The sequence below is a fragment of the Periplaneta americana genome, chromosome 14, assembly GCF_040183065.1.
Source record: "Periplaneta americana isolate PAMFEO1 chromosome 14, P.americana_PAMFEO1_priV1, whole genome shotgun sequence".
Taxonomy (NCBI): Eukaryota; Metazoa; Arthropoda; class Insecta; order Blattodea; family Blattidae; genus Periplaneta; species Periplaneta americana.
Genome location: NC_091130.1, coordinates 7,699,541 through 7,716,946, shown reverse-complemented (window position 1 = coordinate 7,716,946; position 17,406 = coordinate 7,699,541). Strand labels below are relative to the sequence as shown.

Sequence of the window (17,406 nt, the reverse complement as noted above, 5' to 3'; positions counted from 1 at the left end):
TAACATTTTTAATAATAATAATAAAGCGCACAAATTGTGCATAAATGAAAGTCACTTGGATTGAACAAAGTTAATGACTGATAGCTGCCGATTCCCACAGACTAGGATATGGTATCTATCACATGTCTTGTTGCATAGGACACACGCACAGTTGTCGTCCGGTTCGTGGAAACACTGAATTCTGCATATCTTGTGGTGGTATCCATGAACCGCCAGCGATGTCACGAAGTGGCGGAGCTTCTGGTTCGTGTCTGTCCAGGTCCGGTTTATCATGGCCTCCGTTGTGTAGAAATCCTCCCAGATGTCTTCCCTCTTCCTTATCCTCTCGTCTAGAGCTTTCTTCCAGTTGGAAGTGGAGGGCAGATCGAGTTTTGTTCTGAGTTCTTCTATCAAGAAGGTCTCGTGGGCGAGCACGTACACCAGCCTGGATAGAGTGTGTTTTGATATCCTAGTGCAGCCTTCAAGAAGCGAGCCTTGACGTTCTCTAGGGTATGGAGGTCTTTCGTGCGCAGTTTGTCCCACGTTAGATCTAGTCCGTATGTAAGTATGGGGACTATCTTGGTGTGGAAGATGATCATCGCTGTTTTGAGAGATAGCTTGGTTAGTTCTCTGATGTCATGAATGGCTTTTGTGGCTGCTGTAGCTCTTTGCTTGGTGTGTACCCTGAATGAATTTGTTGTGGTCTGTAGGGTCAGACCGAGGTATTTGGCCTGGTTTACTGTTTGTAGAGGTTCTTGTTTCAGGAAGATTTTGTCTTGTTGAGATATCTTCCCCCCTTTCCTGAATATCATGTGTTCGGTTTTCTGCATGTTTATCTCCACTTTGTAACATTTTTGAGGGTGCGAGGGTGTGTTGGCCTGGTGGTCATGAATTTTATTACCCTATTGACTAGGCAGACGAGTCCCTTCAAAGATGTTCATTGCTTCACCCCTGTATACTGTTGTAGCTGGGTAGAACGCAAGTGTATTAGCGATTTCGTGATAAAAAAAAGTTGCGTAAAAATGTTGCACTATTATTAATTGATGAAGGGAACTGTTGTGGGAGTGGATTGTTCTTGCCCTTTCAAAGATCACGCAAATTTCTGGACCTATTCTGCAAAGAAAACCCTTGAACTGGCAAAGAAATTAAATAATCCAGAATTCAAGGCTTCTAGGCTCCTAGTCCAATTAAATAATGTGCTGTGATATACAGTAAGTATTATATTATAATGTTAGATATTAAATTTAGTGTAATTAATAAACTTTACAGTGTTTAATGAGTTACGATACAATTTATACACGAAATGAGATTTTCATCAAGATCATTCACCAATTAAATAAGTGACAGAAAGCTGATTTAATGTCAGTAGTGTTAAACGGAATATCTTGTAATTCCTACAATTTGCGGCATGCCATTTTATTTTTCATTTATGCAAATGATAAAATATTCCATTTTAACTTCACACCTGAATAACGCGGAAACCTGTCCACAACGGAAAAAAAATTAGGACCATGTCACTTCCGTCTTGAACAGGTTTCACTGTATCTTCATGTCGTCTATCATTTGACATCATCTTCTGGCCCCAACTCTTCTCTCGTTCACCATTCCTTCCAGTGCATCCTTCAGTAGACAGTTTCTTCTCAGCCAGTGACCCAACCAATTCAAACACTGTTTTTTTTATAGACATGTAATTTAAACTATTAAACTATGCGTTTACTCCTGTACAGCCGTCTGTAACTACTAAGTAATTCACGGTTGGTCGTCGAAGTTACCAACCAGGACTCTTCTAAAACTTGTAGTGGACAAAGCAACTGTGTAAACTGATTCCAGTGTCTTTAAAAGCCGCACTGAACCGTCTCTCCATTATTCCTGTATCACAATCGTTTATAATATCTGCTGTTGGAAAGGGGCCTTTAATGCGATTACCACTATCATTATACCATTACTATTTCTTCAGTTTATATGCAGTACAGAGAGTAACAGTGAACCTAAAATTCTGGGGGTTCTTTACAGAGGACTTTTCGATAGTTACATAAATCAGTCATGAATATGATTGGCTATAAAGCTATGGAACGCACTCCTATGTATGCCGCAGGTGAACATTTCTGTTGTGCTTGTCGCCGACGACGTGACGACGCGACGTTACCTCTATGGGGACAGGAAGTGGCGATCTACATTCTTAGAGTACTAATAAATCTGAGCATCGCTTGAGAGTTTGTGTATGAATACAGCCCACGATTCAATCATAGCTTTCTGCCCAAGCAACTCAGCATTTTCCAATTTTCCCTATTTTTCGCCTTCCTCTTTGTCTACGCTTGTGTCCATGTATCTTAATGTTATCTACCTATCATCTGATATATTCTTCTGCCCCGACTTTTCTCCTGTCCACCATTCCTTCCAGTGCATCCTTCAGTAGGTAGTTTCTTCTCAGCCAGTAATCCAACGAATTCCTTTTCCTCTTCCTGAACAGTTTCAGCATCATTCTTTCTTCGCCCACTCTTTCCAACACAGTTTCATTTCTTATTCTGTCTGTCCATTTCACACGCTCCATTCTTCTCCATATCCACATTTCAAATGCTTCTAGTCGTTTCTCTTCACTTCATCGTAATGTCCATGTTTCTGCTCCGTACAATGCCACACTCCACACAAATTGGGCTTTAAGTTCTCATTAAACTGAATTTAAGTTAATTGGCCAATATTTGGTCATTTAAATAATTAATCCTGCATTAACGACAATAATTTTCATCATGGCGAAGACAATGATGAACTTTATATCTGAAGATGATGATTTTTACCAAGACAGGCGAAAGAGAAAATTATTTCAATACAATGGACGAGAAAGATTTGCAAATGCGATTTAGCTTAAACAAAACATCAGCATTTGGTATTTTGAATAGTATAGAAAGTGATTTAGAATGATTTAAAATTTTCAATTGATAGACAAGTATTTCATATGTCACTATTTAAATTATATATTTTTTATTTATTAAAGCAACGTCTAATTAATCTTCAGTTGCTTAAAATACAGCAAGTAAAGTAGTGTGAATAGCTAATTTATAATGCAGTTTTACACTTGAAGGCAAAGGAATACCTAGCGCAAATTAATTAAGTTATGAGTATTGTTATTGCGTATTTCTTTGCATCAGGTTTGAAATTGTTTGCAATGATTTTTATATATTTTGTGGTTATCTATAGTAATCAATGTTTTTAAATTTCTTTAAAATTTTTACTTCTTTCTCTCTCTCTCTTTTTAACCACAATTTCTGATGACTTTTTAATGTTGTAATACAATGTTTTTAAATTTCTTTAAAATTTTTACTCCCCCCCCCCGCCTCTCTCTCTTTTAACCACAATTTCTGATGACATTTTAATTTTGTAATATAACAAATGAACTCGCTGTAAAGGCCTGCATGAAAAGGCACATGGCCTTCGGAATTACGATATTAGTATGATTAAGAAGGCCGTGATGACTTACTTGAGGATTAAATTAATTGACTTTATTTTAAATGCTTATTGTATGGTGAAATGCAAAGAAATTAAATATGATTTAATTGCGTATTTAAGTTAAATTACAATTACTTAATTGTGAATTAGTAACATGTTGGCGAAAACTGCTCTTAATGATATTATTTGTATAAAATTGGGTGTCATTGGGCAACTCTGCTTTACACCTTGGTTTATTCTTCTTCTTTCGTTACTTATTGTGTTATTCATTTTGATTTTGATTTTTGTATAGTCTAATTGTGAAGTATTAAACTTTGGTATCAATTTCCAAATGTATCCAGTTCTCTGCAATGACATATTATTTATTATTAATTACAAATTATTCCAAACAACTCATTGGCGTTATATTGATGTTCTAATCGTTTCGACTATCAATTGCATTGTTGTTTCGAGACTAGGCCTAATAGAATGAGGAAGAAATTATAAAGTAATTTAAATTTAAATGTTTGGAGTATAAAGACAGGAATGAAAAGGAATATAACATTTTTAATTAAAATCCCAAACATCCTTGCAATCCCAACCATGCCCACAAATGCACAATATCATATGCATATCATCAGCTAAGTACGAGATATCATCATAATAATTTACTCATTATGCCCTACCACAAGACATCTTTATATTCTTCATCTCATACAGTTTCAGTTGCTAGAAATTGGAACTCGCTACCGAGTGATGTAAGGGGTTGTTGGACAATAACTTCATTTAGATCAAAATTACATAAATTCTTACTTAACAAATTAATTGCTGATTAATATTTATTACATATAATGAAACTAACATCTGTCCATTCTTATTATTATCAGGGAACGGATTTATATGGACTAAAAATATATGAAATATGTAAATATATATGTAGTTATTTTTACCAAAATATGGAATTAAATATGGATTTTTACCAAAATATGGAATTAAATATGGACTTAAAATTATAAAAAAATGACTATGTACGTTAAATATTGGTACATTTTAATCAAACTAAACAAAAAATATAATGGACGTACCTTATCTTCCAATGTAGTTTCAACAAAACACAATTTTTATTGTCTGTTACCATAACAATAGGTTACAAACATTTCTTTCAAGTGCTGAAAAGTGAATCTTCTTCTATTGTCTCTGAGGATAGATTTATACTGACTAAAAGAGCGTTCGACGTCACAAGAAGTAACTGGTACATAATTCAATTTCACAATGTCTGCTGGGGATAAGTCCAAGTTAATCTTCACTGTTGATTCACCACTCATCACAGCAACAACCTTTTGTAGTTCTTCATATCCAGGGTTTTTTGAAAGTACAGTGTCCACCTTAGCTCTTACTGCATCTGCAACTTTACCTCTACCACGATTCAGTTGTTCCACAGTACTATTTATAATTTCAAAACTTTCAGATAGTGAAAGGTGCCTATTTTGGAGACTTTTGAGCGTTTTTATGATGCATGAAAATGTATGCTGAATGTGAGCTAAGTCATTCTTCACACTTATGTCACAGGTAACTGTTTTCGCAGTATCAATTGAGACTGCATCTTCAGAGTCCAATGCAAGGAGAACATTGTTAATAGAGTCTATATGTTCGGCATAATATTCAACTGCTTCTAGCCATGTACCCCATCTAGTTAAAATTGGCTTTGGTGGCAATGGAATTTCAGGGTACATTTCTTTCAACACGTTAACTCTACTGGGAGCTTTGAGAAATACTTTTTTCACTGATGAAATCAACAAATCTACTTTAGGGAAATTGTCTCTGACCACTTCTGCCACACGATGAAATGCATGCGCCACACAAGTAAAATGAGTCAATTTAGGATATACAACAGATAATGCTTGTCCAGCTTTGACCATATAAGGGGCAGCATCGCTAATAAAGAATAACACATTATCGTACATAATACCCTTTGGCCACAGGATACCCATAGCTTCGTTGAACAGTTTAACTATAGTTTTGTTATTGCACTTTTCTAGAACATCACAATGTAAAAGAATTCGTTCAGAATATTGTTCACTTAACAAACCGATAACTACATTACCAACAAGTCTACCTTCTTTGTCGGGAGTCTCATCAATGGAAACCCAAATTGAACTATCTTTAATTTCATCTCTTATCTTCTGTATTGTCTCATCGTAGATGGATGGAGCATACGTCTTCCTAAGTGTTGACTCATCCGGGATTGTATGTTGAGTATATTTTTCAAGGAATTCCCTGAAGACCTTATTCTTTAGTTTGTAGAGAGGAATATCAGCAGAGATGAGAGAACGGCACAGGTCGATGTTAAACTCAGATCTTACATTCGATGTTGTTGGTTGTGTTAAAAACAATTGTCTCTGCTTGGAATTTAGTTGTTTGTTGGCCTGATGTTTACTAGTTGTAATGTGTTGTTGCACCAGGAACTTTTGTGTAGATGATACTGCACACTGACACAAATTACAAAATAATATTTTATTGTCAGTTGATAAACCATCTTCTTTAAATTCTGAAATGTAACTTGTTAGTTTTGATTTTAAATTGACTGAATGACGTACTTTTGGCATATTTACCGTCTTTATAGTATGATTTACAAAACTGAACCTATGTGTACTCTGACTGGCATTTAACTGTTGAGCTGCACAACTGAAGTCTGTTAAAAATTTTAAATTAAATTAATACAGTTTTGTAACTTACTTTCCCATTGTTGATAGGACTGCTAATTTTCAAATAACTCTGATGTTAAAGGGATTACTGAACATGTGTTTAAATCTCTATTGTTGAAATGTATTTTTAAAAGTTAATGGAATTTTGTTTTGTTTTATTGTTAAACCTAATATAATATGGACTGTTTTATATGAAATATGGAAAATATATGGAAATTAACGAAAATATGTACTAAACTCTAAAATATGGAAAAATATGGAAAATAGAAGTAGGATTTTTCAACCCTACACATTGTGAAACATAAAGATAATGCAAAATATAAATTATATTAGCTTTATAAGTAAATATGTATTTACATATAAATCCTTTCCCTGATTATTATCATTAATTTCTCTAAATAGATTTACAAAACCTCTAATGGCAATTACATTAATATTCTCATTATAGAAATATATTTTAGATTTATATATATATTTTTTTCTCCCTGTGACATACTTCTAATAAGCTTATATTAAATTAATTTTCATAATTTTACTAGCTATCTCAAATTCTTAAATTAATTATAATTGATTGAATTAAATTACCTCATAAATTAAGTTACTACTTTACCTTATAGATTTATCTAAATTTAAATAAATATGTAGTCTACTAGTCGTTAAAACTTAACTGAAGAATATTTCTGGAGAACCTTTTAAGTGTAGTGTAAATATTCGTAATTTAAATATGTATTGTATTGATTGATGCTGGTTGAGTGGAAGAGAAGGCCTTATGGCCTTAACTCTGCCAGCGAAAATAAAACATTATTATTATTATTATTATTATTATTATTATTATTATTATTGTTGTTAAAAATAACAATCACGAACAGCGTAAACGTTTCACGCAAATTATAAAGTACCGGTCACTTTTTATTGCTCTTTTTTATTTATCTCTTTTAACTTATATTTAACTTATTTTCTCATAAATACGTGTACTGTAAGATTGCCTTATTCCCTTTTCTCTTTATAAATATACAATACTGTGTTCATTTGTTTCTGATTTAAAGATCGTCGTTTGTTTCAGGTTGCGTGGCGGCACAGTTCCCACAACCAGCGCGGTCGTCAGCAGCAGGGGCAAGACCCCCCGTGTAGTGGGGCGCACACCCCCGGCTTCCAAGCTTTTCAGGTGAGTGACAGCTGGCAGGATGTGGGGAGCCAGCCTTTGGTTGTTGTGTGGCTTCGTTTGTCGCACTTTGAGGTTTGGTGGTTATATTTTAAAAGCGTCAAGCAGGAATGAAGCAGGTCTATTGCAGGGCAGTTCTTTTCACGTGCTTGGCTCACCGACTCATTAAGTTAATGCCAAATTCAAAAGATTTCCATAGTTTATTTTTCTCTCAGGATATGTTTCATCTTACGATAGATTAATTTCTAGGAGGGGTGAAGTATTAGGAGTAACTTGAGTATTGCCTGAAAACATACAGTAACACCGTCTTCACTTAAAGTAAAGTCTGTGTGATGTATCTTGTCTCACTGTGAAAAGAGAGAGAAAGGAGATATGTCTTACTTCGTCTGTGTTCGTTCCAACAACAGTCAGGAACCGTCCGTAACCATCGTGAGCATGCGCAGTACAGAAAAAGCGTTCCAACACAATCCGAACCAGTCCTGAACCGGAAACATGTACTGCAGTCGGGCGTTCGATGGTTCGAACAAGCTTTTGACACGGGTTCGGAACGGTCAAAAATATTCCGTGGATTGAGGCATGTACGGAAGAGTACGCGAGACGCGCATGCGCATAAGCTCACCAACGTCTCCTGGATACTGAAGAAAGACATGATCGACTGTTCACATCAATGAGGTTAAAGATGAAAAGTGACAGTACAGACGAATAATAAAACTAGAGATTTAATTAAACTTTTTTGACAAAAAGAAAGGGAATGGAAATTATTTGGTTATTGAAACAGTTAATTGCAATTTCAACATGCAGCTTTGATTAAAAATACGATAAATAACGTACATACATTAATAATTAAAAAAAGAACTATTGAAGTCAATTATCGGAATTCTTGCCTTCCATATTTTTTGTCATCTTTTTATAGAAAATGATCGAAATTCTATTTTCTGCAATTAGAATTAGCTGCGAAACGATAATAATTATGCATCCCGTTCTTAGCAAAGATGATCACAGTTATAACATCTCTGGATTTAGTACATAACGATCCGCGAAAGCGTTCCAACAGCGTCCAGTCCAGTTTCAATCCCATAGCAGATGCTCAACTAGCGCATGCGCATAAGATGGTACAGGAACCGTACATGAACTAATCCATGAACCGCTTGTTGGAACGAACCTATGGCGATGAAGGAGTGGAGCGATGCCGTCCATCCATCCAGTGTCGGAAGGGACTAGTTGATACATTCTGTAGCGCAAAATAAAATAACAATATATCTCTGTTCTTAGATGTGTAGTTCCGTCAATGAGCTTGTCTTTCAAGAAACTGAGTTCTGGCAGCCTGTACAATAACAAGATTTTGAAAGGAATCTTGAAAATTTACAACCCTCCTATAATGTCCACCCTCATTTGAAGGGACTTGGTTTTATTGCTACTGAGACAAGATAAACCTTACCAGGTATAGCTGAGATTTTAATGCTGATTTCCGGCGTTGAGGCTCCGTACAGCAATTTGTTGTGTGTATATACAATATACAGGGTGTTTCCGAGGTGGTGTTACAAACTTTCAGAGATGATGCGAAGGGCACATGTATCAATTTGAGATAAGGAACCATGGTCCGGAAATGACTGAGTCGAAAATTATAAGCAAAAAATCTGTGGCCGTGAGGATAAAGGTCTTAAGTAAAAATTGTATACTTTTCAGGAAAGCAATAGAAAGATTGAAATTGGTGTCAATTATAGAGTTTTTTTTTAATTAAGAGATTTTTCTGGGTATTATTTGTTTACATTTCTTCTAAAATAGGTAATGCTGCTCATTTAACAATTTTCTTGATTATTTCCAAAAATAGCCGCACTTAAGCCCTTTTAAGACTAGAAGCCAAACTAAGTAGAAGAGACTATTCAAATTACCTTTTTCATGTCAAAATAAATGAGAAATGTAAATTATTAGGAATGCAAAATGGGTCTTAAACAATTATAGGACTGTTTACCCTGGTGCTTAAAGTTTTAAATGGAAGGACATCAGTATGTGATAAAATGGCTAAAATACAAGTTAGACCGTTTTAATAGGGAAGCATGGAAAGTAAACATGTGATGCTTTGTAAGGAATAAAGTATTAAATATTGTTAAGTCCTTTATTCTGTGTGTGCTCGATTCAAAGAGTACTTAGGACATTTGGTAACGCTCTATAAATCCAGTCAGGAGTCTTATTTGACTTTAGCCGTTTTACCAGATTGTAGAGAATTGTTTCCGCTTTCAGAATATATAAAAATCTCATTTTCACAAAAAATTGACTTAAGAACTTTTTCCTCCCAGCTACAGAAATAATTGTGTGGAAATGGAATTGTAATTTGACACCACGTGCCCTCCTTCCCTTAACTTTTGGAACAGTCGTGGAAAGATGGTATGGGCCGGATGTCTCCTACGTGGGTACTTGTCCCGATACAATCTGTGAGCTTGTCTACTGTTTCCATTGGCTCATCCGCATTCGAAAATCAGGTCTGCTTATTCCGCTCTCGTGTACTCCTCCATTTCACTAGGACTGATCGACTGGACACTGCAACTTGTACACATACACTGCTGTCTACAGACGTGCATATCAGGACCGACCATGTCCGTTACACATTACGCTATCTGCATTGCTTTAGTGTAGTTTCCTGTCCCCATCCCTCAGACAGCGCACTGAATGGAATACTGTAAGTAGACAACGTAAACAACGGAAACACCCTGTATATATACAGGATGAACCGTGAGTAATGTCATTAATTTCAAGGGATTATTCTTTGAGATATTTCAAACAGAAACAATTTTGCTCGTTTTTGCTTTCTTTTCGAAATGAAAACTGTTTTATATTAAACATTTCATAGCGTGTTTTGGGAAAGCAATTGATTTAATTCGCAATACGGTCAGTCAATTTAAGAAAGCGGTGTATTATGACAATATTGTTAAAAAATTTTAGTTTTATCGTTTAAATATGCAGGAATTTGATCCGAACAGATGTAACGTTTCTTTCTGAAAAGTAATTTTAAGATGTTACTTTTGTTCGGATCAAATTTCTTCACATTTAAAGCACAAAACTAAAATTCTTTCAATCATTTATTATCATAATACACTGCTCTCTTAAATTGACTGAGCATATTGGGAATTGAATCAATGGCTTTCCCAAACCACGCTATGAAATGTTTCATTCGACGGTGTTGAGGTAAAAGTGCTCATCCTACAAAAAATATATTTTTTTTTGAAATGCCTATAATTAAATTTTAACACATTATGTTAGGAGTGTAAACATAATTGTCAAAAAAATATCTTCACGTTTTGTAATTAAATTTCAACCAATTACACTCTATAGAGCAAAAAGGAGTTACATTTAAAAAATGAGGATTAACCCCTTTCATCTAATCACTTACTTACTGGCTTTTAAGGAACCCGGAGGTTCATTGCCGCCCTCACATAAGCCCGCCATTGGTCCCTATACTGAGCAAGATTAATCCAGTATCTATCATCATATCCCACCTCCCTCAAATCCATTTTAATATTACCTTCCCATCTACGTCTCGGTCTCCCATAAGGTCTTTTTCCCTCCGGCCTCCCAACTAACACTCTATATGCATTTCTGGATTCGCCCATACGTGCTAATCACTAGCGATATAAAACAATTTTTATCTCGAAAAGGAAGAAATTTACGAGCAAAATTGTATGAAACTTTTTTGCTTAATATCTCAAAGAAGTTAACGATATTACGTATGGTTCACCCTGTATATATATATATATATATATATATATATATATATATATATATATATATATATTCGTCGTTCTCAAAAATTTAAAATAAAACTGCATTTTGTAATGGTGAGAAGCGAAGTGTGCGCTAACGCGAAGAGGTTAATCGCACGACGGTATGATTTCTCTGTTGATATGTGCGAATATTCCGTTCCATAAACTTGAGAATCTACATTTTAAACATGTCATTTGAAAGTATACGTCTAGAAAATTACCGATTGTAATAACATGCGCAACAATACTTACGCTTGTGTAGTCCACACCTGTGGAGTAACGGTCAGCGCGTCTGGGTGCGAAACAGATGGCCCGGGTTCGAATCCCGGTCGGGGCAAGTTACCTGGTTGAGGTTTTTTCCGGGGTTTTCCCTCAACCCAATACGAACAAATGCTGGGTAACTTGGTGCTGGACCCCGGACTCATTTCACCGGCATTATCACCTTCATTTCATTCAGACGCTAAATAACCTAGATGTTGATACAGCGTCGTAAAAAACCCAATAAAATAAAAAAAACGCTCGTGTAATGAAATGACTTTAAATTCTATAAAGTTTACATGAGCTGCTGGTAACAATTTAAGGACTTAAACTAAAACTGGAAGTGTTCTGTACAAGTCCTTCTACTGCCTTGAGCTGATGTAAATTACACGACTTTTATAACGCGCGACGTAGTTAACTTAATAGGTTTGGTGTCCGAACTTCCATCCCTCCCACAGTTTGAGAACCCCTGGGTTGTGCTATGGAGTCTAGCGCAGGAAGGAAGATACAAACAAAATACGAAAACAGAGAAATAAAATAGAATGGAGGTGGAGATGGAGATGGAAGGAAGAGTGAAAATACGAGAAAAAATTGGATCAAGAAAAAAATAAATGGAAGAAACACGAGAAGAGAGTAAAAAGGAAATATGAAGGAACGGATGGAAGGAATAAAGGCCCATTCACAATGAAAATTAAACATAACCGTAACATAAACACAGAAGTTTGCGCCCAGGCTGCCAAATGGGATCATCCACAATGATTCACATAAACATTGACATAAACATTACCGTAAGACGTTAACATGAAAGTTTACAAACTCCAAACTTTCATGCTTATGATTCGTGATTTGCAAACAGAACACAACCGTGGCGCGCTGAAGTATACGACAGAATATGAGGAAATGGCGTCGTTGTTATGTTTCCATGGTTACCAAGTATGTTTGCTGTTATGTTTATGTTCCCATCGTGAATGATGGTATGACTTCTTGATTTTACTGTAACGTTAAGTTAACGCTTACGTTATGATTAATTTTCATTGTGAATGAGCTCTAGAAGGAATAGTTAAGGAAGGAAAAAAGGAAGGGAGAGAAATAAAAAGATAGGGGGCGTTTAAGAGGGGACTGAAGAAATATGGAAAAGAAATAAAAGAGTGAGATGGAATAACCGAAAGATAGAAGGATTGGGGGGTTGGGGGGGGGGCATATAAGAAAAGTAAGGAAGGTGGAACAGAGACTGGTACTACTGGGTGTTCAGTTCAAAGTGTGTCATGGCTCGCTGTATGCCGTCATGTGGCCAGCCGATGAGCCTAGAGAATTCAATCTTCCTACACTTCCGCAGAGGTGTATAACCTATGAGGCAGAGAAGTTGCCTAGCAAGTACGGCGTTCATTCTGAGGGGTACTTACCGATACGTACGGTAACGCCGGTATTGGCAGGAATGTGAACTGTTTGGAAATACGTACTGTCGGGATATGGGGAGAGGGTTAAGACGATTACTTACGTATTTGTTGACATTAACTTCGACGGTCAACATGGACACGGAGCATTTGATTTGTGTTGTGGAATGTTGCCGTACGCAACCGATGATAACAAATACCTTGCGTACGACTTGCCGGCGCAAAACACAGTTCGAAAGAGGTTATGGTAGCACACAGACCGTACAGACCGCCATCTGTTGCTACGACGTTCAAGTTATACGGTACACGTTCTCAAGTTCAGATTGAAGAACGCCTTAAATAATAGGCAACTTCTCTAACATATAAGCTGAAACTCGCTTCAAATCGGTGACCCAAAAACAGAGACGTCATGACACACTTTGAAATGAACACCCAGTATTCATGTCGATCGTTTGCTTGAACTTCGCCTCCACTTGCGGTCTCGGAGCTGTTTACATATTGCTGCGCTCATATCCGCCTGCCAATAGTCGGCTGCATCACCGCGGCACAGAGAAGTCGGTGTACTGCAACCTGGTCTTCCGCCTATTATAACGTCTAATAATACAGCACTATTACATGTCGCACGCAGCTCACATCCGCTCCTGCTCAGGCAAATAACGTCTGGGCTTTATACCCCTTAACTGCAAGGGGCGGATTTATGAAACAGAAAAAAATTTAAAATTTGAAAACATGCTGTGTACACAATCTTTTTAGCACGGATCTCTTGTAGTTCATACTTTGGCAAACCCCTCAAAATATTTTGTATAATTTGGGCTGGTAATCATGTTCTGTTCATTAAAAATTTTGCAAAGCGTGATTAACTATATTTAATAATAATAATAATTTTTATTGCTAGGAAGACGATACATTTCATTTTTTATATAAAAATCTCCCTAGTACATACTCATGCTCAGGATGCATTCCACAAAATTTAAGACAAGTATTTAATTAAAAAATAATAAATAAAAAGTAAGAAGAGTAAAAGAACACAGATATTACAGTAATTGAAACTTTATATTGCCTCCTTAAACAATTTTTAATTGATTTTTTTTTAAATAAGGAGCATTAGCAAATTGTATGTTTGGTAATTTAGCTGTTATCTTGTCATAAAGCCTTGGACTGAAGTTGCTACTGTAATTATATGCTACAGTTGTGCTACATTTAGGTTCTGACCTTTTAGTTTTATATTTATGTTACAAATTAAATATATTTCGGTCTTTATGTGCGAAATTCATTAAGGAATTGTTGTAAATATGATGGAAATTAAATACTTTAAATTCAGAATTGAGACGGTTCCTCGTATAGGATGAGGAGATTTTCATTAGATTAGTATTTCGTGTTAATATTCTTATATGGATAGGATGCGCGGACGTGTAAGTTAGTTTCAAAATCTGAGACGGAAGTAACAGGTGGACAGGAAGGCCGAAAGGAAGCTAGGCGGACAGGAAACATGTGTCCAGGCGTGGAGTTGACTGATGAGGGAATGTATGGACTTTGCCTGCGGGTGGTCAGTAAGAAGACGCCAAGCCAGGTTCCAAAAGAGATGATCTGGTATATGTCAGAGAATTGTCAGGACGCCGGAAGTAGGAGATGTTCTAGTTAACGAACAATTTTTGAAGAACGCGTCTTAAGTGACGTAAGTGTAATCATGGCCAATCAGGATTCTTAATAGAGACACGTGATATATAGATAGGAGGGCGAAATTCTATGTTTGGTGGTTGAAAGTAGAGGATAGATTTGGCAGATAGACAGAAGGCATATAGAACGCGTACGGAGAAGTTGCACTCCACATATTCTCGGCAAACCTAACTCGGAAGTATAACAATTTACGGACTTAGAATTTTTTAGTGGGTGTAGTAAGAAGTCGTGTGTTGCATTATTATTATAAGTCTGAATTCTTTCCTCTCATCACGTTATCAACTGTCCGTTATATTACTGGTGTTTTATAGTACAAAATATATAATTACGTGAACTCAGAAATTAGTATACCAACTTGCGGGAAGTGAGAGCGAGATATTATACACTTGGACGCGCATTTCTGCTAATCTGAAACGAACACTTAATAATAATAATAAACGTTTTCATAGTTCTTACCAACAACTTCTGGTGTGCGCCTACATCATTTCAACCTACGAGCACGTCTCCCAAACCCCATGTCCCGACCGTTTTTGCAGCTGACCTGGGAATCTCATACCTCTACCGGAGTAATCTCGAGGACGCTGGCGCCCAAATTAATCAGTGTATATAATTAATTATTGACATCGACGTGCTTCCTCGAGATACTTTCCATATATGACGGAGCTGGCAGCCGAGGGCAAGGAAAGGCGTCGTGGGCAACGACGACGACGACCAACAACGACGACAGACGACAGCTGCATATTTCGGCGCCCCAACGAAGGCCGACCGCTTCAGAATACAGCAGTTCTGAGGGATAATCAAGAGGCTTATTAAGCGAAGATTCCACTGAAAATGATTAATATTTTCCAAAAAGAAAATTAATTTTCTATTTCACTTCTTTGAATGTATACTAAATGGATTTAGTTCAATTCTAATTACAAATATGTTTAATTTTTTTAAATTAAGACTGTAAAAGGACCGTGGTATTTAAAGAGCTGTCAAAATTATTTTTTCATGAAAGAATTCTTTTTTAAAAATTTCTGATTAAAAATCTAGTTACTCTTTGTTCTCAAGTTGGCTCCCTGAAGTTAGGTCTACTAGATGAATCTAGTGGAGGAGAATTTTAATTTACATTTTACTTTCAAATCCATTTTCCCATACCGTAAGTTTATTTTTCTTGATTCAACACCAACTTTTTTATGCTAAATATTAAGGAAGTTTAATGAAATTTTAACCGCAAGTACTCGTATTTATGACGTAGCTGCACGTTACTATGAATTTATTTTGTGACAAATGCTGCTAGTTTATTTTATTAATATTTTTTTTCATTAATTATATGAAAAATAACATTCTTAAATTTTAAAAAACATTTTTGAATAAAGATAAATGAGATATTTCTTAAAATGAATGCACAGAAATGTTTCTCATGTCGTGTGTATGCAACCATAAAAGACGAAACTTAAAAATTGAGATCTTCTACTAAAAACTTGGGTTTGAAAACATTTCTAAAAGAGTAGAAAAATGTGTATAAAATCAAAAGTCAAAAACATTTGGCACTTAAAAATTTCAATTTTGTTAGTCCTTTACATAGTAAACATGCTCTCAAAATTTGGTTGAAAAAATGACTAGGAAAACAGTTGTCAATTGTAGTGGAGTGTCCCCTTAAGACACATTTTCATTATTATTTTCTGTAGCAGTATTATTGTCATTAGGGAGGTACTATAAGCACTACTCCATCCTATAATACCGTATTGTAACATAGCTTGTACTAATGCGAGGTAAATCAGTTGTAAAGTATGGACAGTCAAGTCATTTCATAGGATAACAAAATAGTGAATAATTTTTCTTAATAAAATTATCTTGAAGATCTTGCTGCATGTTGACGTTACAGTCCTGAAGTCTCAATGTGTATCCAACTATTGGATTAAAAGTAATCATCATCATCATCATCATCATCTTGACGAGTATCCTGTTTTGTTTAAAAGTAGTAGGGAATGTATGTTTTCAGATGCACAGAAGTGCAGTCATTAAAGTGAAGTAAATTTCAAATAAGGCATAGACATTGGTAAACAACACATCGATTTCCAGTCTACTTCTCTTAATGTAAGTAAACAAAACTACCCACGTGAACATTAATGAGGCCGCTTCTGATTATAGCTTATTGTTTGCTTGTGGCGCCATCCCACGGTATTGTGAAGAAATAATCGTTCATTCTCTATGAAAGCAAACTATGACATCATAAGATAAGCTAAGGTTGGTGTGTACTGAGGTTGTCAACCATTTTATTTGATCAGGGACATCAAGGAAACGGGAAACTTTCCCTTTGACGATCGACATTCATATTTATAACCGCACATCATGAGAATTTACAGTGTAAAGAAGAGATTTTATTAATAGAAATTTCTGGTATATATCTGCTATTAAGTAAACATTCATACTGTATTATCTATTATACATATAATCTTAAAGTTTCGCATTTTTGTTACATTTAATTTTGTAATCTGTCAATTTATTGTCCTTATCGGTTAATTTATTACTTTTCTTATTTCATTGATAAGCTAACAAACTGATAAATTATAGCGTTAAAATTACAAATATACAGGGCTCCTATAAAAGACCTCTCCGATTTCGAACACATGAAATTTACGTTCTATGGATCTGAGGTGCATGAAAATAGTAGGCCTACCAATGGAAAGTGAAAATAAAAAAGTTTACTTCCTTACTTTAAAGATATTGAATGTGCCCCCCTTGGTAACACGGCACACATCAAGCCTATAGACAAATTCCACGTAGGCAGTGGCGGCTAGTGGTTTGAAAATATGGTGGTGCACAATGGATACTGGAGAGGAGTTAAACATACTTTACTTTAAAGTTTAAAATCGTGTATGCCTGAGGGCGTGTACATATAAAGCTTATTTATATGCAATTAATAAGTAAAATGACTAAATACAAGCATATCTATTTATACAGAAAGTCCAAAAGTGGACGGGGTCGTGGATGGAGCTCTCTATATTACGATTTAACCTCATGAAAACATTTGAGCACAGAATAGTCATCAGAATGCTACCAAG

At 35.7% G+C, this 17,406-nt stretch overlaps 1 protein-coding gene across 8 annotated transcripts in view; it reads left to right on the top strand.

Annotated features, from left to right (window-relative positions):
• LOC138713098 (cytospin-A-like) overlaps positions 1-17,406 on the top strand; it is a 406,047-nt gene that overhangs the window by 294,709 nt on the left and 93,932 nt on the right. For all 8 annotated transcript variants that reach the window (XM_069844871.1, XM_069844870.1, XM_069844867.1 and 5 more), the window contains exon 3: positions 7,171-7,272. In XM_069844871.1, coding sequence (XP_069700972.1) covers positions 7,171-7,272 — 102 coding nt within the window. The remainder of the gene's footprint in view (positions 1-7,170; positions 7,273-17,406) is intronic.